The sequence below is a fragment of the Bipolaris oryzae genome, assembly GCF_000523455.1.
Source record: "Bipolaris oryzae ATCC 44560 unplaced genomic scaffold scaffold_263, whole genome shotgun sequence".
In the NCBI taxonomy this organism is placed as follows: Eukaryota; Fungi; Ascomycota; class Dothideomycetes; order Pleosporales; family Pleosporaceae; genus Bipolaris; species Bipolaris oryzae.
Genome location: NW_006911539.1, coordinates 1 through 25,367, shown reverse-complemented (window position 1 = coordinate 25,367; position 25,367 = coordinate 1). Strand labels below are relative to the sequence as shown.

Here is a 25,367-nt window from a genome sequence, read left to right as displayed (position 1 = left end):
GTGTAAGAAAGATACTAATAGTACTGCTTAATTCACTCTGTTACTCTATATTTGTTATACTATTGTGTTGTTGAGATATATGCCCGCAGAGGTGCGCAAAGTTGGTAGGGTGACCGACTCGCTTGCCTGACCGACTCGCTTATCCGTCACGTTATACGTAGCAAAATCCAACGTATTGATCCTCGCGAGTTAGATTTAGAGTACCACGGCAGCATCACTTACCACATCATGGACCTCGATATTATAGAAATAGAAATGTTTTAGTCAGGTATATATTCTGGAAAGGGAAAAAATCCAAAAATGTAGGTTTCAGAAGACAGAAACCACTGACCGTCCGTGGATACGGGATTTTGCTTACTACACAATAAGCGATAGTCTATGAAGTGGCTAACAATAACCAGATACGTTCAGCCAAGACTTTGTGAGTAATCACGACAACGCCAGCAACTTGCCGAATTGGTTCAAACGTGTAAGCAAGGTATGACTGAGGCTGAAGAAGTCTTGTGGGGAGAAAGAGTCGAATGCTGTTTTCCACAGCAATGAATTCTCAACGGGGTAAACACCTTTTACCAGCCAACTAGTATAAATGCACAAGAATAACCCCCGACTCTGTACTAAATCATTCCCGAGCTCATACTTCAAGCACTACCTCACCACCATCGTCGCAGTTTCAACAACCCAATCACAATGCACTTTCTATACCTTTTCGCCGCTGTCACAGCAACGGCATCGGCGTCCTTCACCAATAAATGCCAGTCGTGCAGTCTCATCATCAACAAGGCTGAAGCCGGTGTCATGGGATGCGATTGCTTCAATGATGCCAATCAACTCGTCGGTTCGATCCTTCGGCTGTCGACGTGTTTTGCGAATGCGGATGGGAAGTTGATTCCGCAGGCAAAGTATGTGGGATAACTCAGTTTCCTTGCTTTTACATGTCATTGCTAACTGTACGAAAACTGCAGTGGTAACTTTGTCAAAAGCTGCTCAGTCGAGGGTCTATTTCCCTCATCGCAACGTTCGTTGTTCTTGTCTGTTAAGTGTAAGGATAACAGCGGAAATACCCAGAGTGGATCGTTTGATATCAGTAAGTGAATAACTTTTCTATATCTTAGCGTCACGACCTGCACTGGGCTTCCGACAAGATGCACATGCTTACAATTCTCGGTAGATGCTGGTAGCACTATCACGAGCGTGAATGGGGTTATGAAGTGCTTTGGGCAGGGCGGTCCAAACTAGAGAGCGTAAATGCACTAGAGGAAACAGGCGGATACCTGTTTTGGAGGGTAGTGTGGAGGGTTATGAGACCGAACGGTGTTAGATACTAGACTATCTCTTAGACTTCGCATTGCGATCGGCAATATACGAACAATAAAATGCACTAGTAGCAGAGATTTAGACCCTTATGCAACTAAGTAGAAATACGAAGGGATGCAGAACTATTGAAATTACCTTAAGAAGAGTGAACATTCTTGGTAGACAATAATTCAGTCGTTGACACGAATAGTTAGTAACAAGGGCAAACATGATTGAACGATCTGTAATCACAATATGTAAACTGTCAATAACCTGAAGTCCCGTTCGAAAGGCTTATTTCAACAATGCTGGAGTGAAGATTGAATTGGGCAGGGCTACCCTGGGCCAAAGGGCCCTAAGTGTAGGTATTAGGGGTGGGGGAAGGACAATCTCTGATAGGAAAACCACCGGCTCAGATTGATCATGCTTCCTTATCAATGCGTGAGTAGTTTAGCATCTTGTTTGGGACACGCTAGAAGATTTTCAGACACTTGCAGGTTCTTACTCGGCTGCGCTGGACGCCCAATTCTAGCCGAACTATGGGATTTAGGATACAAGCCGCGGACTCGGGTCCATATCTGCACAATGCTCAAATTGACTATATAACCGAAATTCGTTGAATACATCGTGGCGCTCAGCTATCGCGGTTACCATAGCGCCGCCGTTCTGTGGCTTGTGGTGCTAGGCCTCATTTTGCCGTCCCCTGTTCCTAAAATTAATTCAGTTCAGCCACGGCCTCTTAGTACGCAACATGGTGGACCGAAAGCGTCAGCCTCTGAACCACGATTGGAGTTGCCCAGTATTGAAGGGAGTTTATCTGTTGCTATATAATATGTCGCGACTTATGCAAGTGCTTCACATCCGGGCTGTGTCTTATTCCATCCAGATTCGACTGGGATAAGGTCGCTCAATATGTCTTCTGCTCTTTTCTTAGCTTCGGTACTGGCTTTGCGTGCATCGTCACTCATCTGCCCACCGTTACCGATCTGCCCAGATGATAATGAATGTACATTCAGTTCCAATGGCGCCGATTTCAAAGTCAGCTGTGCAACAGACTTCTTTGGAGGCGACATGGGACGAGTATATGTATTTGACAGACCTATCGGCTTTTCTAGCAAAAATACTGATTTTGACAGGCCGCAACAGTTGCCGACTGCATGAAGACCTGTGCGTCTGCAGATGGTTGTGTTGCTTTGAGTTACGTGGGCACGGATTGCTACTTGAAAAACGCACTCAACGCCGGTTCAACCAGGTAAGTAGTCTCAGAAGACAAAAGAATCGTAATATTGACCCAGGAAATAGTGCGGGAGTGACAGGCGCGAGTATAGTATCTCGTGTTATTCCTACCCCTCTCTCAAGCTCACCAGCGCGACCGCAACAGCCCTGTCCGGCTTCCATTAGCTGCCCTGACAACAATGGCTGTCTCACCTCCGATAGCACCACCAGCCGTTCTTTTACCCTGAGTTGCGGTATTGATTTCTATGGTGGCGACCTCAAATTGGAGTGGACTGATGGACTAGAAGCCTGCTCAGCTGCATGCGCGGCTAATTCTGAATGTGTTGCAGCATCGTTCGTTGGTAATAGTGGGAGCAGTGGATCATGTTATCTTAAGAGCAAAAACCTGGGACCGGTCCCAGATTCTCGCGTGAATGGTAAGGATTACCTACGGCAGGGATTGAATCAAACAAAGCGGATTGCTGACATACGCATAGGGTTTTCAGTCAAGTCACTATCGGCACCTGCAACACCATCTTCTAGTCCGGTCACTCCCAATCCGGAGGACATCACTAAATTGCTCGATACGCCTGAGGACATTCAATTCTGTGCCTCATATATCAATTACAGTCCACCAGTAGAGACAGTACGCACAGCCGCCACCATCTCGACTATCACACGTACTACAACCATCGACCTACTCACATCTACACCTTCTGCCATCACCTTATTTGAGACCGTAGTTGTGTCCGGAGAAACTACTACCGTAGCAAGCACAGAAACTGTGGTAACAACCACAACAGTGCAGGGTAACCTGAAGAAGAGGTTACAGGCAACACCAGCAGCAGCACTCGAAACACCGTCAGCTCTCCAGGGCTTGTCATCTCAAGATATCTCTGCAGCATGCAGCAGGGTCGCTACCTTTACTTCAACTACTACACTCACTACAGCCACCGAGACCGTGTACACAGCAACAGAAATAAGTTCTACAACGACAACTGCCGTTGCTCCAACCCCTACGATCACTATGGCCACAACTTCGCCACTCATACGGACAGTAAGCGTTACTACTACTACGTTGGCCACTGTAACTTCCCGAATCCCTGCCCTTGAGCAATCTCAATGTGATTCCCGCCCTATACGTCTCTGCTGCGTCAACATCGCGGCATGGTCTACCAATTCGGCGGTGTGGGGTAATATCTGCGGATATACTCCATCGAATCCTGCTGAACTAGTTGGTGCGCGATGCATCACGCGGCCATCGTCAGGAACATGTCCAGGTGGTTCAATGCAAGCCTGCTGCAGGGGGACAGTGCCCGGGTCATGTGCTCTAGGCACACAGTGTGCAAGAGTGTAGTGTTGGTGTCGCACTGTAAGCCAAATCTCATGAAAGCTGTGATACGGTCCGACTAAGTTTGAGTTTGCAGCACTCACTTGTATACAAAAGCAACAATATGATAAGAATATGAGCGAAGAAGCCCATTTATGAGGAGAGTTGGTGTCTATGATGTTATGAACACACAATGCAACCAAGGTCATTCTAACATATTAGATGACGATCTTATACGTGCCTTAGATTCATTAATCAAGCCTACAATGATAGGAAATGCACTTTTAACTTTGACAGCGGTGAGTTCTGAGACTCGTGTAATCTAGCCAACCATGAAGATAAGACTGATATTGAGGCTTACGAAAATGAGTCTGGTGTATTCAGAGAAAGACCCTACAGGTCAATAGAGCTGATGTTTAGCTTTTCACAAATAGTAAGTATTACATGACCATCAGCTGCGATAGGAACGTCTGGTATGACTAAACCATCATAGCTCTTACCGGCTTGCTTGATCAGCTCCTCGATTCCAGGTCCGTTCGTAAACGACCACACGCGAACGTATCGACTACCAAAATCTAGTGAAAAGGTTTCACCAGCAGCCACGACAAGGGTCTGCCCTTCACGCACCTCACTCCAGCCATTACTAGATTGCAATCGCACCCGAAGCAGGCCCTCTTGCACACAAAAGCAGTGGTCAACCTCACTAAATGTTAGCCAACGTGCTAATGCTTGCTGCGACGCGTCGTAAATATTCGATGATTCTACGCTTGAGATAGCAAACTTTCCTCCAGTTTGTTCAGCATGAATAAAAGGTCGGGAGAGAACACCACCTAAGATCCATCGTGGACCTGTGTTTGCTCGCAGAAAATATGCTTGCCCAGGAGCTGGTAGTTGATTCTCAGAGTCTTCCCATGGGCCTACTTCAGGTGCCTTGTGGTCTCTCTCAAAATGAACGTCGAAGCGATCCTTGGACGCCATGAGTTTCGGGATCAACATGGATTTGAGGTCGCGGTTGTCGTTTTCAGGCACAATGACGCCGCCGTACGTCTCCCCAACGTAACGAAAGAAGTCGACCCAATCCCCGGGAGCAACAAGGCCAAATGTTTCTGTGTGAGGGCCAAGTAGCTCAGGATTGTGTATCACTTTCTATACCGTGTAAGTGGCATATCTACGTTATGGATTTAAAAAATCAACGTACTGGCGGAACGTAAGCAAAATCGCCTGGGCCAAGTATTCTGCATTTGTCGCCATTCCAAAGCTTAAGGAAGCCTTTTGTTACTAAAAAAACATCGTGTGCTTCCTGATGCCAATGGAACCCAGGTGCATCTGACAGCACTGCACCGCTAGTGAAGACGGCGATCCCGCCGTTGGTCTGCTTAGATGACGCAAGGATACGGAATACACCTTTGCTTCCTGGAAGTGTAAGACGCTCTCCTTCGAGCTGATCCAACATGTATGTTGTCCTTGATGCTGGCGGGATCGTTGAGATTGGGATGCTCATTCTGGATATGTTCCATTCAGGATACAAAGGGCGAAAAAGGGTCATGAAAATGCTACGGATGTTTGGTGTGAGGAATACAGCGGTTCAGGAAGAGCATAGGTCACGGGGATGCTCTTCTACAAGACGTCTCGTATCATTGCTGCCCAAAGTCTTGTGTTGGATAGTGCCTCTTGCGGACGTAGACAGTTGCGGGGCTATGCCTCTCTGCGTCTGATCTAAGGCCGGGCGGATGAATGCCGAGGTGGCGGAAATGCCGGACCCAGATTTTGCGGGATACCCGGTAGCTTAGACTACGGTAGTATGAGAGATGGTTTATTTCATGCGCACTAGAGGCTTTGTTTACACTCATGAAATCATCTTTGCGCAAAACCTCGAATTTCTCACTCAAGTCATGACTAGCCTATCGAGCTTCCGGGTGGTCTACAAGGTTGTGGACGAACAAGAGATTGATGCCGACGTCTATTTGCCCTCCACAAAACAGAAGAGGCCATCCCCAGCTCCGATTTGTACGTGGTTTGACCTCTAAGAAATTTTCGGAGACTAATTTACGACGCATCTAGTAATCGATATTCATGGTGGAGCCTTTATGCTCGGCTCGAGCAAAATGGTGAATAGAGATCAGATACAAGACTGTTTACATCGAGGCTGGGTCGTAGTTGCCCCCAACCACCGGCTCTGTCCACAAGTGACTCTCCTTGGAGGACCGATGCAAGATTGTCGGGATCTCCTAACGTGGATTTATAAGGGCGGTCTCGAACAGTTTATCTCCATAGAACATCAACAGCTCCAGCTAGACCTGGATCATGTGTTTGCCTTTGGCACTTCCTCCGGAGGCACACTGGCATTAAGCTTGGTAGAAAACTTCTACATAGACTAAATTGGACCAAATAATGCTAACTGCTACAGGGGTTTGGGATACCTCGACCGGTAGCTGGCATCTTGAGCATGTACGGACCGTGCAAGTTCAAGGATGATTTTTGGACTACGCAATTGGCTCACATAGCAGCAAAGCTGCCAAGTAATCTCGATAAAGAGTTTTTGGGTCGTGTCTTTAGTGAATCACCAATCCCTATCACTAGCGGTGTCTCACTTGAAGGTCAAACACCTGGACCACCTGATTTCACAGATCCACGGCAGGCATATGCTCTGACGCGCATCGCGAAAGGTCAAGTCCTGCAAGCGATAATACCGGATGGTCAGTATGACCAAGTTGACCCTGTGAGAAACATCTCAAACACATTTCCGCCAGTATTCATTGTGCATGGCACAGCAGATACAATGGTGCCCATTCACCTCAGCCGAGCGCTTTTCGATGAGCTGAGAAAACACGATGTCCAATGTGGCATGATTGAGGTACCTGATGAAGAGCATACGTTCGCCGCGAAAATGCAGATTGGATCAGAGACCTGGAATCTGCAGAGACAAGGGTTTGATTTCTTACAATCTTTGATAAGACGGACGCACGTTGAGATGGTCTAAACTAATTGTCGCAACTATATAATAGTTTAGATGATTTATAGGCTTTGTTCAATGATGCAATCTTGTTACAAGTTGGGCATCTTTTATTCTACGCTCTTCCATGTCAACGAAGCAGGTAGTGTTTACTGTTAAAGCACACTTTTTGCATCCTGCGCTAGCGCTGTATGTGTAGTAGACGTGTCCGGAGAATATCCAACTTGGTGAAAGTCGGTGGAGCGTATGTGGGTTTTAGCGTACGATCATTGCGGAGAACTGGATCGATTCGTATGCTTCCCTAGCTTTGACCGACAGTTGTGGGGTAGAAATGCCCTGGATAAGCCGAGGGCGCTCTCCATGGCCTATGTAAGGCTAGCTTGCAGCTGGGCGCAATTGGCACTCAACTTTGCTTTTTCCATGTATACTGTTTCATCGGTTCTCTTTTCGTATAAAGCATTAACGCTTGGCTACGCCTCCGATTTCTGATCAGCTTATGCTGTTTTTGTCATCCACTTGCACACTGCATATCTTGGTGCCAAGATTTTGGTTGGCTTCGCACTCAGTGCTTTGGTGGTCAGAACACTGACGTATGTCTCAGAAGCAACACCGATCGCTATGCGTGGCATTGATTTATCAATTAATTCAGTTGCGCTGGTAAGTTACCTTACCCATTACGGTTGTACGCATAGGCAGAACATCGGTCTCTTCGTTGCCATCTCCGCCACATTCAGTCGAATTCATATAATAGATCCATCGGCTTTTCGCGTCGTGTTTGCGGGAACTTGGACAGTTTCAATTGGGCTATTTCTTGGACTACCCTTCGTTCCTGAGTCGCCATATTGGCTTGTGACGAAGGCAAAGCATGATCAAGCACGAAAGTCACTGGCCCGACTCTACCCAACTGGAGCAGGCACCGATACTCATCTGCTCGATATCCAACAAACAGTCAAGTTAGAACGTCGCCGGAAGTCCAAGGAAGGATCCATCGTTGAGTGCTTCAAAGGCGCTGATCATCGTCGCACCATGATAACGCTGATCTGCTTCTATGTGTCTTATACTATCGGATCGGTTCTTTCTGCGAACGCACCATACTTCTTGGATCAGTCGGGCTTATAGTTCAACACGGTACTCACAATCACCCAGGTCGATGTCAGTATGGGCGTCTTGTCATCAATTCTTAATCTTTTGCTAATGGCGAAGCTCAACCGTCGCATCCTTATTTTTACCGGTGTAGGTATCTGTATACTTGCATACCTCACCATGGGAATGGCCAGTGCTATAAAACGAACTACGAACAAAATGCTCGGTGTGGGAATTGCACTATAGTTTTCTGCTTTGTCTTATGGACTGGCGGTGGGCGCTGCGATGGCTATATTGCTGGAGAAGTATCTTCAGTACGTCTGCGCGCAAAAACTCTCGCGCTTGGAAATGTATTTCAAGGTGTTGCAGGCACATTTTGGCAGGCCATCCTATTACATCTCTTTAATCAGGATGAGGCCGATTTGGCTGGTAACCTTGAATGGATATTCTTCGGTTTTGTAGCCGTACACATCGCTCTGTTGGATTTCTTTGTACCAGGTACAAAGGGAAGAGCTTATGAAGAGTTAGATATCAGGTTTGAGAAGGAACTACCTGCAGGAGCTTTCGAAAGATACCAAGCAGATGAAGATTCCACTTAGGATGACATCGATAGAGTAGTATTGCGTTTAGCCCCTGTTGTGACATGCATCACCTAGTCCAGATAGAATCTATCCTGATTTTGGTCATTGTGTCCCCATTCTATATTCAAGTGTGTTTTGAAGCCCACAATATAGATACCATGGTTTGTACTTGATGAATGAGCATTCGGTTTGTGAGTTACAGTGTTGAGGTAAGTCAATTTACGATGGCGCTTGCCTAGGCAACGGGAACCTCACAACGACCCTCAGAATGTAAAGTGATGACTTTTTTTCAAAATATGTGAAGTCTTGCAACATCCACTAACTTTATTTATAACCAATTGAATGAAATGCACAGCATAGCGCTAGTTCGTAGTGTATTATTATTCAATGTTGCATATGTCAAGGAGAAGGAAACGGATTGTTCTTTACTGCATGCTCGACTTCTTTGTAAGCATCGTACCCATATAACCATGGCTGTACTTCAGGGCACGTCCAACGACTTGGAAAGGGTGCTTTGAGATCTTTACCAAGTTGTGAGAGAAACAACGCATCTCGAGCTTCTTGGTCTGGCCCGTCATGCATATGAAATGCCTCTCGCTATCACAAGATTAACCTCAACTTGCACCCATGGTGTTTGCATGTTGGAGACTTACCTGTTTGAACGTTTCTCGCACTATTAATTCGCCTCGAGTCTTTCGCAGGTTCTGATATAATTCTAGTGCAGGGTGCAAATGCTCTTTAGATTGGATAAGTCCGAGTAGTAGACCCAACACAGTCCCATCTTCGATGGCCGAGTTTGCTCCTTGAGCCAAGTATGGAAGCATCGGGTGGCATGCGTCACCTCTGCGATATATTAGTGCGATTTGAGAAAGATGGAAAGCCAGGAGCAGTTACATGAAAACAAGATTGAACTTGTCGTTGAACCATGATGTCATCTCATCTCCTAAAAGTGTGTTAAACGTCTGCTTGTAATGATATTCGGAGCTTACTTTACTGTGCATTAATTTCCACTTATCCACATGATCGACCAGCTCCAAAAAGTGTGTCAGAATGGGGTCCCACCCGTTAAAGAGGGCCTTCATTTCCTCAACAGACCCGCGCTGACGGCTGACGCCAGCAGGAAGATCGTCGGGTACAAGGAGGACAATGTTGTACATGTTCCCGCCTCGTAGGGAATATCCCACAACATGTGCGCCTGGTCCGATCCAAAAATGGCAAGTTGGTTCGGATACCCATCGCTGCAGCCTCGGGTCTTGAATCTGATCGAGATCTAAGATGATGCGATATGCTAAATCGCCAGTGGGTTTGGGAGGATCAACACGACCAAGAAATTGTGACCGACAGCGCGACCACAGACCGTCAGCAGCAACTATGAGGTCCGCGTCGAAACGAGATCCCTGCTCTGTTAAAATAACAGGACGAGCATGCTCAAACTCCATCTCGACGATTCGTGATCCAAACCTGAAATCGACACCCAATTGTTTTGCGCGTTCATACAACGCTTGTTGCAGATCGCATCGATGCACGTCTAGAAATGGGGCGCCGTATCGTTGACGAATTCTGGTTGAAAAAACCTCGTCGTGTGCGAGTATCGAGCCTGTGTATCGATGGACAGTCAATGAGGCAGGTTCTGCGCCAGAAGACCAGAAGGCGTCGCTGAGACCATATTCTTGGAGGATTTTGGTACAATTTGGCGTCAGTTGAAGTCCAGCGCCGACCTCAGCCAACTCTTTTGCTGCTTCAAATACAGTGACTTTGTGGCCAGATTGTGCAGTTGAGATTGCTGCCGCTAGACCACCGAGTCCAGCACCAACAATGATGATGTCTAGGCGAAGATGAGACTGGCGACGCAATAGCGCGGGTGATTGGGGAGCCATAAGATAGTTTGTGATGTTCCTACCAACAATTGGTCTTTTGGGATGGGTGACTGGGCAGTGGAGGTGATTCTGGGATTACCATCCTATCTGCCCTCTAACTACCCCATATTCTCCACTTATGCTACGCTTCTCATGGATCTTTTTATTAGTCTAGTTGTGGATGTTTCCGGATATGCCGGGTGCAGGGGGTGGCTCGGTAATTCCGGATCTGCACTCAACGAAAGCCCGAGTCACTTGGCTCTCCGAGGTTTTATGATATCGCTCAAGATTTTAGTCAAGACAACGGTTTCCCACACTGGCCTGTCGCCATGTAATAGATTGTGTGTACCAAGATTCTAGATCATTGTTTTTTCTTGACAACGCACTCATGAGCTTTCCCCAAGAGCACATCATCGCTCCAAAAGGTCCTTTCAAACTAGTAACCGTAAACACTGCCCCGGAGAGGGCAAAAGTTCTTATTGGTCGTGTTATGGAGGCGTTGAAAGATAAATATACGATCGAATACGTAGCAAATTGCGTCAGTAAGTGAATCGCGCTGCACTGCTACTCAACGCACACGAACATTGACTGATTGGTGTAGGCAAGGACCAGGTTGCAAGCAGTGTGCACCAACACCAACCAGATATTTTGGTGAGTAGACATTAAAGCTGCGATCTATAATGTGATTCTTACTATCTGTTTTTAGTTTTCTGCATCAATGTGGACGGCAGATGATGTGGTAGAGATCCAGCAAACGGCTCAGTCTATCAAACCGGATATAAGGTTGCACGCGATTCCCTTTGGGCTGCAGACAGAGAAGGGCCCGGATGCTATTGTAGAACATCTACTGCATCAGATACCTCTGTTGCTGTAGCGAATGGCATCCTACAGTTGTGTAGCTACGTTTTGTGGGATGTTGCCTTGAGAACACCAGGTTTTGGTTATACCAGTTAGTCAGTGCGAGTAGCATTTTAGCTCATATAGCACCCTACTAGAATTACTTCCAATAATAGCTTCTATTACTTGACTTTTTCTTTCCTATCTATTTGCTATATAGCCTATCAAATCAGTTATCTAAGAAGAGAATGGCAGGCCATACTTCAACTTGCCGCAATCGTGCATCAAAAATTGACTTTGCAGTTAAAGTAAAAATGTATTCATGATACTGTTGGAAAGCTTTTATAGCAATAGAACTACTGTATATGAGTGATAATAAGAAGAGATATACAGAGTAGATGCTATTGGATTGGCTGAACAAGGACCCGCACTTACGAGCTATGGTACTACTTTCCTGATCAAGAAAGAGGATTTGGCAAAAGCCGTTGCGAGGACAGCCGAGGTTAATCGCACAGCCCTACTTGGGCATACTTTCACCCTGTTCTCCGCCAACCATTCCGCTCCCCGGCATTAGCCCATCAATCCTACTGTCCATACACCGTGTCGATGGAGGCCAATGGGCGTAATCCCACGCAAACGTCTCATCGCACGCGCCGACCGCGCGCTGCTCGCGCCTGCGATCTTTGCCGTGCAAAGAAGAACAAATGCGACGAATCTTATCCTTGCACCTACTGCAAGAACCGCAATGCAACATGTGTTTATCAAGGCTCGCACCACACTTCTCGGCATTATACCGCCGAGTATGTCAAACAGTTGGAGGATGAAGTAAAGCGTCTTTCGACCACGCCCGCTAATGCGCCTCATACGCAGCCCGTCATGCCTTCGGATCAGAGCCCCGTGGATGTGGAAAATGCGCAGCAACAGCCTCACCGCGCACCCCAGCCAGATATGCGCACATCTGCACAAGGTATCGCTGCAGAAGAAATTTCAGAGGTGAATGAGCACACCGCCGGCGTTGAATTTTATGGAAGTTCGTCTTCTATGGCTTTACTCTCTCGTGTCCAACGTTCAGGACAACAATTCCGGGACAGAGAGGATGGTGCTCATCTTGTATCCAGCTTACATAATGCCACCTTCCAGGCGATACCCACCTCATCCCATGGAGATATATTGGACGCTACTAGCTTGCCTGCTGACTATTATCCCCAATGTCGAAGCTTCATAGAGGACTTTTTCTCCACCATTCACTATATTCACCCTATCCTCGATAAACGCGAGTTCCTTGGAAGATGTGAGGTACTCTGGTCGCTTCGCACAACAGGTGCTAGTTTGCAACCATCTCCTAGTTTCGTCGCTCTCTACTACAGTGTCCTTTCGCTGGGGGCGATGGTCGGAGTTCGCGGAGAACACCTAATTGATAATCTGACTAACCTTCAATGGTCTCGCAAATTCTTTGACCTCTCTTGGTCATGTTGCCACTCACTTGGACTTATTACTAACCTCGAGATGGCACAATGTTTCTTCATGCTGGTATGTGTTGGACCTTAGTACATATCACTACATAACGCTAAATCAGCATGTAGGCAAAGGTTTGCCAGAATGAACTTAACCCACACTGTTAGAGAGCCATTCTATAGACTAATTCGCAAGCTAATGTGGATACAGGTTCATACATGTATGTAGGTTTCGCCGTGCGGACTGCATTAGCGATGGGTGTAAACCGGGACCCTGGACCTAATACGAGGAAAACAATCGCCCAATTAAAGGCAGAGTCAAGGATGTGGTGGTGAGCCTTCAACTTATATCCTCTGCTTGTAAGCTGTCGACTGATTCAGTAGGTGCCTTTACTCGCTTGAAGTGTAAGTTAGCATTCGCTCATATATGCGGCCTCTAATCTCGATAGGGAGATATCATTTTCCGTTGGACGACCCGACACTCTAGGCGCTGACATCCACCACAATCGAAAATACCCTGTCATCGGTACGAGCACGACAGTGGACACCATTGTCTCTGAGATGATCGAACCACCGCACTGCGCGATCATCGGCTATATGGTTGACCTTTCTAGGATCACACGCAACATTTGCCACAAGATGTATCTGTCCAACCTTAGTATACCTGACATGCTCTCTCGAGCTAATGAGATCGAGAAGGAGCTTGATGGTTGGCTTATTGGACTTCCCCCTACACTGAGGCCTTCCGTCCATAACCAAACTCAACAAAGATCCTGTTTAGGTTCCATCAAAGATGCCATGTGGGCTAAGCGGCAGAAACTTGTGCTAGGTATACGTTACCATAATCTCAAAATTCTTCTCTTCAGCTGTGTGCTCATGAAATCATCACTCGATGAGCGAGAGAGTGTTCCTGGGTGCTTGGAGAACACCCGCAAATGTCTAGAGTCGGCAAGACAAACAATCACAATCATTTACCAAACATATGAGCATAACGACTTTTTCCAGACCTGGTATGTAAATGTACTGCATAGTACATATCAAAATAGGGTAATAACTTTGGAAACAGGTTTTACAATGCCACATACACCGTTTTTGCTGCCTCTGTTGTCCTTCTTTACATCACACAAGGCGCAGCCGTCGATGATGAGCTACCATCGCTATATGGTCTAGTGGACATGGCTGTGGAAATTCTAGAATCCATGGATGAGAGCGTTGTTGCTCTTAAAGCTGCGAAGCTATTGCGCCGTGCAAAAGATAAAGCAAGCGGTAGACAAGAACCGGACAATGCCGCAATACTAAGCGGGGACAACTCCAATGACTCTCCTTCTAGACATGAGCCAAACGGCCCTATGATAACCCACGATAACACTCAGTCAACCCAACTGAACCAGTACTGGGGATCATTTGGACTCATCGATGACACTGGAATGGACTTTGACATGGCGCCACAACTTGATGCTTTCGACCCAAACAATCCCATGTTCTTATTTTTCGGTAACGGATAGGTTTCATTCCTTATTCTCGAAAGTGCTGAACAAAGTTCCAATGTATGGAAGAATCTTTACTGTGAATTCGTCTTCCTCATTCAAAATAATTTTGGGACTGGACGCTGTGCCTGCTCTAGGTAGAGTTCCTGTTATAATGACAGTATCCGCAGGAAGAGTCGTTCCCTGCGACAGAAAACTTATAAGCTTGCTTATACTGAATATGAGATCGCTATTTTTCAGTCAATATTAGACTCGAATGATTCGTTCATGGGTCTTAATACACACTCAGTGCCACAATTTTGTTTTACCTGACCGTTCTCCATAACAGGAATATGGGGTGCAGACGGGCCAGAGATCAGTGAGCTTAACACAATTGTTGGCCCTTTTAAGATTGGATCAGCTTGGGCATGGCTGTACGTACATTCATTCCTCACCAATCGGGCATAAACCATCAAAGCCCCTGGAGAAGCGCCAGTGCGTTTATGCAAACTGGCTTGCTTTCCTCGAACCATCGTTGCAAGCTGTATAGCCCAACACATAATCAAGCGAATCTTCTTCGAATATGTTCTTACAATTTGTCCCTAGCACAACTACTAGTTCGGATTCTTAATCCCCAAAATCAGTTTCATGGGCGATTTTCGGCAGCACTGTCGAGGCTGGCCATGAATCTGCAAGTGCAGTGCTAGGCTTTATTCAATTGTTCAGAACCGTTGGAATGGGCATGATAAATATGAATGGGCTTACAGAAAGACAGTAGGCACAGTGGGTAGGCCCACACTGAGCTCCTTCGCATACTGAATATACTGACCTCTGTCAGTATCCAAGGCAGATATAACGTGATCCGGTCCAGAGGCGCATGTTGAGACCGATGCAACGAATCGTTTCTACTTCGCTACTAACGATTGGCGAAAGTAGCCGGCCAATGAACTCGCGTCGGTGCGTCTTGTTGCCTGAGGAGAGCACCAATGTCCCAGATCTTAGCAAAGTCGACACTGACAGGCCTTCTCGAATAGCGACTCCGACGCCGATAGTATGTGATCCTGGTTCTCCAATGCATACTCTTGACCCATCGGAAATCGGCACAAAGCGTAGCAGTCGCGTGAACGACGAAAATGACATTCTGACGTGCTGCTAGGATAACCCTGTTAGTACTCGGTCAAGACGGATGCGTAATGATTTTAACATATCTCCTTGTAATAAAGTTCAAATAGTGAGTCACGGAGCAGATCTCGGGTATTGCAGCTTGCGAAATGGTCCCGACGAGCCTAGATCAACTAGTCTTTGTCGCTGCGGAAAAGCCGGCTTTGGTGAATGCAAGCGAAATCATCCGATTTTACTCACTAAGTATACCTAAGAACAAGAGAATTGAAGTATATGTTACAACGGCAACACATCCATATGGAATAGCATCAGTTGCGCATTGTTCAATCTAGTGATGGAGGAGAACGGCAAATGGTTCCGACCATTCTTACCGGATTTAACGCAATCGCGTTTCGTAACTCTACAAAAGCAAGATGCACACGAGTACGCATCAATTTTCAAGGGCAGCGCACAACCGCCATGGCTACATGCCTTATGGCAGCATTGGAGGCAGCTATCCGAAGAGCCGTTCCGAGGAATAACGAATGATGGCGTGGTCCGATCGGGTTTTTTTCCGCTTCAAGACGAGGGTGTTGCAGTTCCCGAGATAGCAGTTGTCGCCCAAGAACTGCTTCCATTGTTGGACGAGTCTCAAGAAAGGCATATCATTTATCACATCGACTCAGCTGAGTGAAGATCATGGTCAAATCCTGAGTTTCTGCTGAGCGACAAGGGTATGCGACTGGACGAGGTGGCTCTGGCTATACGTACTGCTTCGTTGAAGTTACTGGAGCATACACTATCACCTGAAGGCTACCAGAAAGCCCTTGGGGCAATGCGCATCAACGGGTTTCTCGGTCGTCTCGTAAATGCGCCACGCATTTGTAACGACTTGTCGTACAACCTGGCACTTTTGGGAACACCTTCGCTTACTTCACCTTGGGGCTTCTCATTCTACGGTCACTACCTTTGTCTGAACATTCTGTTATATAGGAACCAAATAGTCGTATCTCCTTGCTTTACTGGAGTTGAACCGGATATCATCGACGACCCGCACGACCCCTATGTAGGCACACCTATCCTTTAAGAAGAGGAACGCCTTGGTCTGCAGCTCACGCAGTCCCTTCCATTGCAATTACGGGCAAACGCACAGATTTATAAGCTACTTCACGATCCATCAATGTCACATGGGCGTTGGAACCATGACGACCAGCAGCATTTGTGTGGTGCCTATCGAGAGAATAGAGTTGTGCCATATGAGGGTGTCAGGGTCAGTGACATGAGCTCCTCCGGTCCGTGGCTTGTCACCGCGATAATATCGCAGTTCATACAGTACCTTCCAACCGGAGCCCGTACGTCGCGCTTAGAGCAAGCGGAATCCTGGTACCACGAAACGTACTTTTCCTAGATTGGCGGGTTTGGCAATGACGACGCCTTTACTATCGGATATAAAGCCCAGTCATTTCTATCGAATTTGACCATCATTCAAGAGTGTTTTTGAATAACGACACTCCTGCGAAGTTTCACATTCATACCGTATTACGAACACCTAACGGCGGTGATTATGGTATGGCCATTCGGCCGTTGATGGAAACCATATCACAGGAATTTGTCTGGGGGGGGGGGGGGGATGATTGAGTGGTTCACTCGCATAGTTATGATGTGTCGCATATTTCATGTTTCTATATTCCATATCGATGCCTGAATCCTCAACTTGTATGCTGGCTTCCAAACGACTTATTGATAGCCGAGATCAATCTTGTGGTATTCTCTAAAGCTGGGTTTGACACATTTCTTCTTGTGGCCAGGATGAGAGTGTGTTGATTTATTCGGACCGCTTTTCCTGGCTGTATGGCTGCCACAGTCTCTCGTCCCCGTTCCATCTGACGCACGACGATGCCGGATATCGTGACCCACAATAACTTTATCACCTGTACGGGGCACTATTAAGAGCCCAAAAGTTACTGTATCGGCAAGCCTAAAGCCTCCGGATCCGATGCTCGTGTATTCCGAGTTGCAGCAGAGATGGCGGGGCACTGTTTGCATTTTCAAGTTACCACAAATAGCACCCCAGAATGCTTGCCCCACACAATATCCCCCACACTTTATGTCTCAATATTCCAGTCATTTCGCAAGCCTACTTTCTGAGCTGACGCTTGAGGAGAAAGTGACACTAATTTCGGGTCGCGACTTCTCCGCAGTAGCCGGTGTCGCACGTCTGGGCATACCTCCCCTCCGCGTTGCTGAATCCACATGTGGTACCGGACCGGGCGGACAGGAGGCTGTTCTCAAAACAGCCTCTTTTCCCAACATAACTTGATATGCATCTACTTGCGACACGGAGCTGTTAGGCAGACTGGGTGAAGAGCTAGCGCGACAGGTAAGATTGAAAAGTGCCCAAGTCGTCCTGGGTCCTACAATCAACATTCACCGCGATCCTCGTGCAGGAAGAAATTTTGGATCTTTCTATGAATGTCTATTGATATCAGGCATTTTCTCAACTGTCATTGTCGACAGAATACAGTGAAGGGGTGTGGGCGCATGTCCCAAGCATTTTGTGGGGAATGATGCAGAAACCCTACGACATTACTACGATGTGAAGGAAAAGGTGAACGGCAGGCCGCTTAGAGAAATTTACCTGGCCGCATGGTAGTACATGTTGCGAAATTGTGATCCTGAAGGCGTTGTGTCAACGTAAGACAACCTCAACACCTCTCCATCATCCAGGCACTGAAAGCCGCAGTTATAACAAGGTCGACGAGTAATTTTTCAGTGGGCATGCCAAGCTTTACCAGGATGTCCTGCGCGGCGACTGCAATTTCAAAGGCATTGTCATATCCGACTGGTTTGCCGTACACGATGCTGTTGCACCTATCAAAGCCGGTCTTGACCTCGAGATGCCTTTACCCGTGTTCCGTGGTGTGCAATTGGTTGGGAAGGTAAAAGCGGGTGAGGTTTTTGAAGCAGAAACCAACGCTCAGGCCCTCAAGATGCTTGAATTAAGAGACCGCACAAGGGCGTGTCATAGCGAGGAACTAGAGCGTTCAGTGATTTCAGAAGCAACCGGTGATCTCGCTCGCTCCATTGCATGTAGCAGTATGGTACTACTAGAAAACGAAAACTGTACGCTGCCAGTTGCAACCAGCAGCACGGTCGCACTCGTCGGCGAGTTCGCAAAAGATCCCGTTTGCGCTGGTGGAGGAAGCGCCTCTTGTATTCCGAAGTACCGACACTGACCGCTTGATGTTTTTCGCAGAACTTTCAAGGGCATCAATATTGTTTAGGGTGTCCGGACTCGCTGTATTATTCCAATGGTATCCAAAGAACAAACTTGGGCAAAGAGTGGCACACCTGGCGTCGACATAGCTTACCACAATAACGATTCACCAGAAAAAACAGTCATATCTAAATCCGGCGAAGAGGGACACGTCTAGATGTTCGGCGAATTCAAGCCTGATCTCACGTTCGAATTTCCACTGCTTTGATACCTGTGACGACGGGGCACCACACTTCGGCTATGCGATGCACCGGATCCTTTAAGTTGATGATGGATGGTAAAGAGATCGCTCCAGGTCCTGCTATACTCATAACAATGGAGCAATTTATATTTAACCACATTCTCCTCGAGGTCTGGACACAGATTTCAACGCAGACACAGACTGCGTACAGAATTGAGTTCATCATGCAAGGGCCAGAAAAGCTTAGCATTGGCGAGCCAACGCCCTATGCTGCTGCATTCTGTTTCGAGGAGGCCCCTTCCAAACAAAAGGCTATCCAGGAAGACGTTGTAGTCTCATATAACAAGAAATTAGACATAGTCTACGAAGGTCGCAATGAGCAGTACGAGCCTGAAGGATTCGATCTGAAGTCTATCGAGCTTCTAGATAATTAGACCCCAATGATACGAGCTGTAGCAGCTGCCTAACACAAGACCATTTTGGTCCTTCATGGTGGCAATTCAATCGATGTTAGCGAGGTGATTGACCACGCCGATGCCGTTCTTTTAGCGCACTTCCCAGGTCAAGAAGACGCATGTGCCGCAGCAGATTTGTTGACAGGGTGTGTTTCTCCAAGCGGCAAATTTGCAACAACGTGGTTCAAGACGCTGTCGGACGCACCCACTCCAGCTCATTTCCCACTTCGATGAAATGAGGATGTAATTGCAACAGTTGGATATGCCGAGGGAATTGGGGTTGGGTATCGCGCGGTGGGACTGATAGGCGAAGTGAGGTTTCCATTCGGTTACGGGTTGACTTACAGATCTTTTGTGTACAGAGGCTTTGAGGTGTCAATTGATGATAGCACACACGATCCTGAACCTGAGTTCTCTGTTTCTACGAAGGACATTGGAAAAAGGGTAGCCAAGGATGTCGTACAAGTATATATCACACCCCCTTCGAACCGGATCCCTTGGAGACCAGAGATGGAGCTCAAAGGTTTCGCCAGGACTAGATTGTTGGCGCCTGGAGAAGAAGTGACTACCATCATCTCCATCCGGCTAGATATGGCCTTTAGCTATTGGGATGAGGTAGAAACAGGGTGGGGAATAGAGCCAGGGTCATATGGTGTCGTGACAGGGGCCAAAGAACGAGCTTCGAGATTAGTAAAGGCAAGATTTGGAATCATTTGTAGCTTCCTTGAAGGACTGAGAAAGCTGCGAGATTGGATTTCGGGAGACTTCAAGACCAGCACTTTGATATCTATGCTGAATGGGTTCGCAATGCTCCTTGACATCATGTGCCGCTTTGCGTTCCTATTCCATTCCTATTCCATTCCTTTTCTGCTTGTATCACCAGTAAAATTCTCCAATGAAATAGCATTCATGGGGTGAGTTGTAGCTTGTATCTTACCTGATTGAGTCTAGTCTTCGTCCTCGTTTCTTCATAGCTTGCCCACGCTTCCTGGTCACTACTACTGTGCTTTCCTCCCTCTGCAGCAACAAGAAACTAGTCGTGCTTGTCGGCTCAGCAATATGCATCATGATCTGCTCATCTGTTGTCTTAGTATACTCAACCTCGATCAAGCCATATGGACCATCCATACTACCGACTATATGTCTAAATTTCTACAAGCGCCCTGCCAAAACTCGTTGAGTGTAGTCTCCCTCGGCGAATGAAGCGCATGTATGAAGGATGCTCTTCTTGTTGTATCATTTCAAGGACCATATCGGGACGACCGAGGTCGGCGAGAGTATTCTAAAGGTATTTGAGCCCAATTTCTTCTGCTGAGATCTTGTTGTTTACATTTACACCACGGTCTAGGGAAGCGCTTTGGACATGAGTGATATATTTTTCTGGAACAAGACCGAATTGGAGGGCAAGAGCTTGTGTAAACATATTGCGATCTTGACTGCCCAGGTCGTTCCGAGAAGTACAGCATGAATATGGATGCAACTTTTTGTCGGTAACGAGGAGTTTCTCATTGTACACTTTGGTTATACGATGAGCCCAAGCTCGGAAGCGGGATTGATCAATAGAATTCCCGAGTACTTTTGCCATTATTTCAACATACCGTGAGCACCGGTAGTATATGGCAGTTTTAATGTTCGCTTGGTTATTGCCAAATGCAGTATCGCGACCCCAGTCGCCAAGACCATGCTCAATTGATCCGTTCTCTCTTGTCTTGATGTACTCCATGTAGTTGACGCACGGTCTGAAGAGCTTCTCAAAAATATGTGTTGAATCATAATAGAAGTGAAGGATTTCAGGAAACGGAGCGACTATACCACACCACGTGATTATGTCGTGGAGCTGACCACACATGTGTCGTGTCTTGGGTGCCATTGTCAGACAAAGTCCATTTGGTTCTTGCGCGTCCATTATGTCATCCAATATCTTGGAGTATATCGATTCCATATCTCGAATGTATTGGGTCGCAGGCGAAAGGAGATGCGTTGCTTCAAGCCAGCCGAACTTCTCAGTCTGCGAACAATCAGTGTGATAACTGAAGAAGTTGCTGGCAAAAGACCAGTGACACATCTTGACCATAGCATTGACGTCTCCCCTATCAGTCTCAAGCGCGTCCGATCGTCTGGCAGCTGAAGAGACATGTCTGCTAGCAATTGATTGTACAAGGGGAAACCCTTGGCCATCTTTGAGAGCAACACCTTCAACTTGAACGTATCGCACGCTCGTAAAGCCAAAGTCAGGGTCCTACATCTCCACTCCATTTCCCACCAATGTGAGTTTGCAGAATACGCCCGTCTTAAACTGCTTGAAGAGTGGGTCTGGCATCAGTACTTGACCATCTTTGCCAAGAGTCTTGGAAGCGGATCCATAATTACATCGTCTGGAGAACCGGAAAACTGGATCTTGACCATAGTCGTCATATTCTGACCAAAATCAAAGCTCATCACACCTGGCTCCAATACAATTGATGATATCGGCTTGAATGTCTCTTGTAAAACAATAGGTGGTTGAATCTGATACTTGAATTGCCGCGGGCCGATGACTGGCCTCGCATCTTTTCACTGATCGTCTTCGCGGTATTCTGGCGTATTTCGACCTACAGGAACGGCGCGGAAGTCCTCGGTTTCAGACGAATATATGTTCACCAACGTTGTCGCGCTCTTCCGCACTTTCTAGTCTGTTCCAGTTGTGATGGTATCGCGCGTACCGTCTTCGTGGAACAGGTGCAGCTCGGCGAAAAAGCACAACTCGTCCCCATATCTTACACATGCATTGTCTTCATAACTCGGCCTAAAGCACCGGTCATTCCCTTGATCTCTAGCATACAAGCCATTGCCGACGTGAGCTCCCAGCACATTCGCGCCTTGCTATACGATGATGGATATATCATGTACTACGAACTGCACAGTCCTATGGTAGCTCGTTTATCCTGACGCAAGAACAAGTCCATTCGGTGAGGCCGGATCACCGTTACAATTCAAATTCAAATGGCCCAGTCCGGAAGCAAAGACAACAGCTCTTGTGGGGTTTCTATCCTGATGTAGCGCTCTTCGTAGATACATAGGTTTATCGCCGTTATTTCCGATTCAGATATCTTTACTTCTGTTTCCCTCGTCTTCATGCCATGTGCGAAAGATCAAACTGCTGTGTGGCATATATGTCCGGTTTATGCTATAAGGTGGCAAAGGGCCACTTAAGCGAGGATAAGCGGCAAAAAATTCCTGGATGGGACTTTCCGACTCGTTCCTGTTTCCGTCGCAGACGGTTACACGCCAATGATGGAATGCTATCAAGGGGAAGCCGCCCTCGAGCGCGCACAGGATATCGCGTTGCTGGCCGCCAGCAATCTTGCCAGAGTTCACAAGCAATGAGTCAAAAGCTTCTTAATTTGACAATTTGACTCGGTATGCAGTCTGCATCGAGTTCTCATCTTCAGAATTCAACCCAGAGTACAGGCGAATCATGTCCGTGTCTATCCCCGAAACTTCGTGAAAGGCATGGATGTCACAACGGCAGAAGGAGAAAGACATTATGAAAAAAAAAGAACACCACACAACTAGACCTTGACCTTCGACTTGACGGAACTAGCGAAACTGTTGCACGGTCAGCTTTCCATTTATTGAATTGCTACGATGCAACGGCGGTTGTGTTTCGCGCACCTAACACGCGAGCACACCTGCAGCAGGGACATCGATGCTTCAGAAAAGCCGCGAAAATGTTGAATGGTACTGCGACCAGTAGGAAGTATGTCCCTCGCCGCACAAATATCGGGCCGAGATATTGCGAGTCACACGCTACTAGAGGGTGAGTGATTCAATCAATAACCCTGCATGACTCGGCTTGCGATTATCAAATCTTTGTAGAAAAGACCATCCAGCCTACAAATACAGCCTTGAATAGCTGAGCAAACTAATCGCAGCCTTATCTATATCTCCTCTTGGGTACTCATTGTGATAATCGACACCAGTGTTGGCTAGCCGTGTTCCAGCCCCCAAATCCCATTGCAATAAGTTGCAGAATTCACTTCCAGGTGCCTAGGAAGGTGGCCTCAACACCTGTCTCGTTGGTACTACCTAATCTACTCGTCTCATTGCATCAACATCTATATCTTACCACAACCTCCACATGCGCGATGTCGCCTACGTTGTGGACGATCATGACGCTCGGAGATTTCATTCGTTGCATTGGAACCTCTCGCAGCAATGCTACAGGAGAGAGTCGCGGCACTTAGAGACATGGTAAATTTGAAGACTTCTGCTTTGCTATTCGAAATCTGCTTGGAAGTTTTCATAAAAGTATCTTAGATACTTTCTTTGTGTTATCAAATATTCCAATGCAACATCTCTCAGACTCGTGAGTTTAACAGAACTGACACCTATTCACACCCCAAACGCCCGTGTTGAAGCTAACACATTTACCTGTCGCTACGGAGACTTTGTTTCCACAGCCTGAGTCTCCGCAAATCCAGTACGGTCCGCAGCTCTGCGTACAAGACCACAGATCGCCGTTAACCCAAAGAGCAGAAAAGCCGCCTGCAGGGCCACTAATAGGTGTCGTTAGCATAGAGTGTTCAATTTGAGTCGGAAATATCGCCATCCATGGAAGAACGACAAGCCAGGTGACTTACCCGGTGATTTGACCAATGCCAGGGTGGGCTTCGCCAATGTAGTTCTGGCAGTTTCGGTCGGAATAAAAGTTAATTTGGCCGGCAGTAGCCAAACCAATGGCCGTAGCTGCCATAAGAAAGATGTTGTTGAAATGCATGTTAGAAGATGCTTATCTTTGTGCTTTATGCTGCTGCTGTTGTAGATTATCGAGCGCGATATACTTGACTTTTATATCTCATCTTGAACTAGAAGCTGTAAGAACATTAGATCAGCATCAAGCCTCACTTCCAGAATCAGCATTACTCTCTCCCCAAAGTAGGCTGGGTTAATATCGCATAATAATTTTCCTAGCTTACTGAGCATACTCATAAGATGTAGTCTCGAGTTAGAATGCATCACGCTAGCTTGATCAGGCATATGATAGTAAGGTAACCTTCCAGATTCATAATTGAGAGTCATCGTAGGATTGTTGTGGGGTAAATAAGTATGCGCGACTATAGAAATAAATTAAGAAGGCGTTGGCTGACTACTATACATAGAGGTCATACTATTTTCTTAATTACTCCCCTCTAGCCTAGTAGAGGCCGTGCGGCCTTAGCTCCTACAGCAAGAGCGCGCTTGTGTTTCATCCACTCCTGGTGAAGAGACTTCATCTCAGGATGAACAAATTCAATGTCGCGCTTATCAACTGAGATTTCACCGTCGCAATCCTCCTCACAGCACTGTTCGACAAGTTAGCGAAGTATTTCATGTCTTGGCGGCCTATGGTACGTGCGTTTGCGGGTACATCCGGGCAAATCTGCAAGTTCTGTAAACATTCTGTTTTTGAAAAAACAATTCGAATTGAGCTTACACAGCCGTTACTTTTGACACTAAGACAGCAGGTCAAAGGGGTGTTCCTGTTGCAGAACTGCGCCTGGATGGCGGGCATCATAAGAGTGATGGTCGCGATGATAGTAGAGACCCTCATGTTGAAGAATTGGCGGTATAGTTGTTTGAAGACGGTCGCTGTTTTGGTTTATTAGTTTCTGTTATTGAAGTAGTGGGTGGTTCAGAAAGGCGTGCCGCGGGAGGCTTTATATATGCTTCTCTTTGGCTGTTGCGCTCCATTGTATCACACTTAGTGAAAACATCACTATGTTCAGTGCCATGATCCGGTTGACCTCAGCATCTCAATAGCCTACCGGCTAAACCCACAGCCTCGCATTTACGGTAAAATGAATGAGCCGAGACGGAAAATCAAGAAAGTGAAGAATTATTCCGGATTGTAAGGAGTCCATCATTTCCGAAAGGCGACCCGGAAGCGCTAGGGGAAGATATTCTTGGCCGGTAAACTGCTACTACAGATATATGTATCCGGCCGAGTTTCCGCATTTTTCTAGAAAATCAATCACTTGTATCCATATATCTTGGTGTCTCACAAGAGTTTCTCGCTATCCAGGAAACCTTAGTCGATCCCTCTGGACTTTTATAGGTCTCTTAAACTTGATTCAAAATGGAGAAACTAGGTATGCAATGTGAAGAACTTTGACGAATGTCACTTTCAATTGTGAAGAGATGACTATGCGATCCAAATGTGGCTTTTGTACTCGTTCACCCCTGAGGAGTCACGACAAAATTAAAGTAGCTTTCTCTTCATATTCAACCTTTTTATCCTATCCTCAATCCCTATCCTCAATCCCT

At 46.8% G+C, this 25,367-nt stretch overlaps 15 protein-coding genes across 15 annotated transcripts; 8 read left to right on the top strand and 7 right to left on the bottom strand.

Annotated features, from left to right (window-relative positions):
• Positions 1-687: 687 nt before the first annotated feature.
• On the top strand, positions 688-1,236 carry COCMIDRAFT_109284 (uncharacterized protein; the record flags this gene model as incomplete). Its single annotated transcript, XM_007695038.1, has 3 exons — positions 688-899; positions 963-1,084; positions 1,169-1,236. The coding sequence occupies 3 exons, from the start codon at positions 688-690 to the stop codon at positions 1,234-1,236; spliced, it is 402 nt and encodes a 133-aa protein (XP_007693228.1).
• Positions 1,237-2,205: 969 nt separating this feature from the next.
• On the top strand, positions 2,206-2,983 carry COCMIDRAFT_44479 (uncharacterized protein; the record flags this gene model as incomplete). Its single annotated transcript, XM_007695037.1, has 3 exons — positions 2,206-2,379; positions 2,430-2,545; positions 2,596-2,983. Coding segments are annotated over 3 exons (678 nt in total), but the record flags the coding sequence as incomplete, so codon positions are not given.
• Positions 2,984-3,640: 657 nt separating this feature from the next.
• COCMIDRAFT_48500 (uncharacterized protein) lies at positions 3,641-3,856 on the top strand (the record flags this gene model as incomplete). The annotated part of the gene is made up of 1 exon (XM_007695036.1): positions 3,641-3,856. A coding segment is annotated over one exon (216 nt), but the record flags the coding sequence as incomplete, so codon positions are not given.
• Positions 3,857-4,231: 375 nt separating this feature from the next.
• On the bottom strand, positions 4,232-5,339 carry COCMIDRAFT_109287 (uncharacterized protein; the record flags this gene model as incomplete). Its single annotated transcript, XM_007695035.1, has 2 exons — positions 4,232-4,984; positions 5,037-5,339. 2 exons carry the CDS (start codon positions 5,337-5,339, stop codon positions 4,232-4,234), a joined length of 1,056 nt encoding a protein of 351 aa, XP_007693225.1.
• A 133-nt stretch (positions 5,340-5,472) lies between these two features.
• Positions 5,473-5,724, bottom strand: COCMIDRAFT_109264 (uncharacterized protein; the record flags this gene model as incomplete). The annotated part of the gene is made up of 1 exon (XM_007695034.1): positions 5,473-5,724. A coding segment is annotated over one exon (252 nt), but the record flags the coding sequence as incomplete, so codon positions are not given.
• A 6-nt stretch (positions 5,725-5,730) lies between these two features.
• Positions 5,731-6,818, top strand: COCMIDRAFT_109272 (uncharacterized protein; the record flags this gene model as incomplete). Its single annotated transcript, XM_007695033.1, has 3 exons — positions 5,731-5,845; positions 5,900-6,192; positions 6,246-6,818. 3 exons carry the CDS (start codon positions 5,731-5,733, stop codon positions 6,816-6,818), a joined length of 981 nt encoding a protein of 326 aa, XP_007693223.1.
• Positions 6,819-8,854: 2,036 nt separating this feature from the next.
• COCMIDRAFT_109280 (uncharacterized protein) lies at positions 8,855-10,332 on the bottom strand (the record flags this gene model as incomplete). Its single annotated transcript, XM_007695032.1, has 4 exons — positions 8,855-9,052; positions 9,109-9,298; positions 9,350-9,398; positions 9,450-10,332. 4 exons carry the CDS (start codon positions 10,330-10,332, stop codon positions 8,855-8,857), a joined length of 1,320 nt encoding a protein of 439 aa, XP_007693222.1.
• A 367-nt stretch (positions 10,333-10,699) lies between these two features.
• COCMIDRAFT_30772 (uncharacterized protein) lies at positions 10,700-11,185 on the top strand (the record flags this gene model as incomplete). The annotated part of the gene is made up of 3 exons (XM_007695031.1): positions 10,700-10,853; positions 10,913-10,962; positions 11,018-11,185. The coding sequence occupies 3 exons, from the start codon at positions 10,700-10,702 to the stop codon at positions 11,183-11,185; spliced, it is 372 nt and encodes a 123-aa protein (XP_007693221.1).
• Positions 11,186-11,754: 569 nt separating this feature from the next.
• Positions 11,755-14,107, top strand: COCMIDRAFT_41389 (uncharacterized protein; the record flags this gene model as incomplete). The annotated part of the gene is made up of 6 exons (XM_007695030.1): positions 11,755-12,678; positions 12,732-12,765; positions 12,814-12,934; positions 12,987-13,007; positions 13,052-13,612; positions 13,669-14,107. 6 exons carry the CDS (start codon positions 11,755-11,757, stop codon positions 14,105-14,107), a joined length of 2,100 nt encoding a protein of 699 aa, XP_007693220.1.
• Positions 14,108-14,902: 795 nt separating this feature from the next.
• Positions 14,903-15,208, bottom strand: COCMIDRAFT_30770 (uncharacterized protein; the record flags this gene model as incomplete). Its single annotated transcript, XM_007695029.1, has 1 exon — positions 14,903-15,208. One exon carries the CDS (start codon positions 15,206-15,208, stop codon positions 14,903-14,905), a length of 306 nt encoding a protein of 101 aa, XP_007693219.1.
• A 316-nt stretch (positions 15,209-15,524) lies between these two features.
• Positions 15,525-16,807, top strand: COCMIDRAFT_41388 (uncharacterized protein; the record flags this gene model as incomplete). The annotated part of the gene is made up of 4 exons (XM_007695028.1): positions 15,525-15,817; positions 15,866-16,196; positions 16,263-16,564; positions 16,624-16,807. 4 exons carry the CDS (start codon positions 15,525-15,527, stop codon positions 16,805-16,807), a joined length of 1,110 nt encoding a protein of 369 aa, XP_007693218.1.
• Positions 16,808-17,276: 469 nt separating this feature from the next.
• Positions 17,277-19,801, top strand: COCMIDRAFT_41387 (glycoside hydrolase family 3 protein; the record flags this gene model as incomplete). The annotated part of the gene is made up of 8 exons (XM_007695027.1): positions 17,277-17,453; positions 17,721-17,821; positions 17,943-18,354; positions 18,454-18,567; positions 18,711-18,920; positions 19,146-19,276; positions 19,400-19,726; positions 19,756-19,801. The coding sequence occupies 8 exons, from the start codon at positions 17,277-17,279 to the stop codon at positions 19,799-19,801; spliced, it is 1,518 nt and encodes a 505-aa protein (XP_007693217.1).
• Positions 19,802-20,364: 563 nt separating this feature from the next.
• Positions 20,365-21,147, bottom strand: COCMIDRAFT_9832 (glycoside hydrolase family 78 protein; the record flags this gene model as incomplete). Its single annotated transcript, XM_007695026.1, has 1 exon — positions 20,365-21,147. One exon carries the CDS (start codon positions 21,145-21,147, stop codon positions 20,365-20,367), a length of 783 nt encoding a protein of 260 aa, XP_007693216.1.
• A 2,289-nt stretch (positions 21,148-23,436) lies between these two features.
• COCMIDRAFT_41385 (uncharacterized protein) lies at positions 23,437-23,841 on the bottom strand (the record flags this gene model as incomplete). Its single annotated transcript, XM_007695025.1, has 2 exons — positions 23,437-23,620; positions 23,705-23,841. 2 exons carry the CDS (start codon positions 23,839-23,841, stop codon positions 23,437-23,439), a joined length of 321 nt encoding a protein of 106 aa, XP_007693215.1.
• A 412-nt stretch (positions 23,842-24,253) lies between these two features.
• On the bottom strand, positions 24,254-24,654 carry COCMIDRAFT_41384 (uncharacterized protein; the record flags this gene model as incomplete). Its single annotated transcript, XM_007695024.1, has 3 exons — positions 24,254-24,406; positions 24,460-24,483; positions 24,538-24,654. 3 exons carry the CDS (start codon positions 24,652-24,654, stop codon positions 24,254-24,256), a joined length of 294 nt encoding a protein of 97 aa, XP_007693214.1.
• Positions 24,655-25,367: the final 713 nt, after the last annotated feature.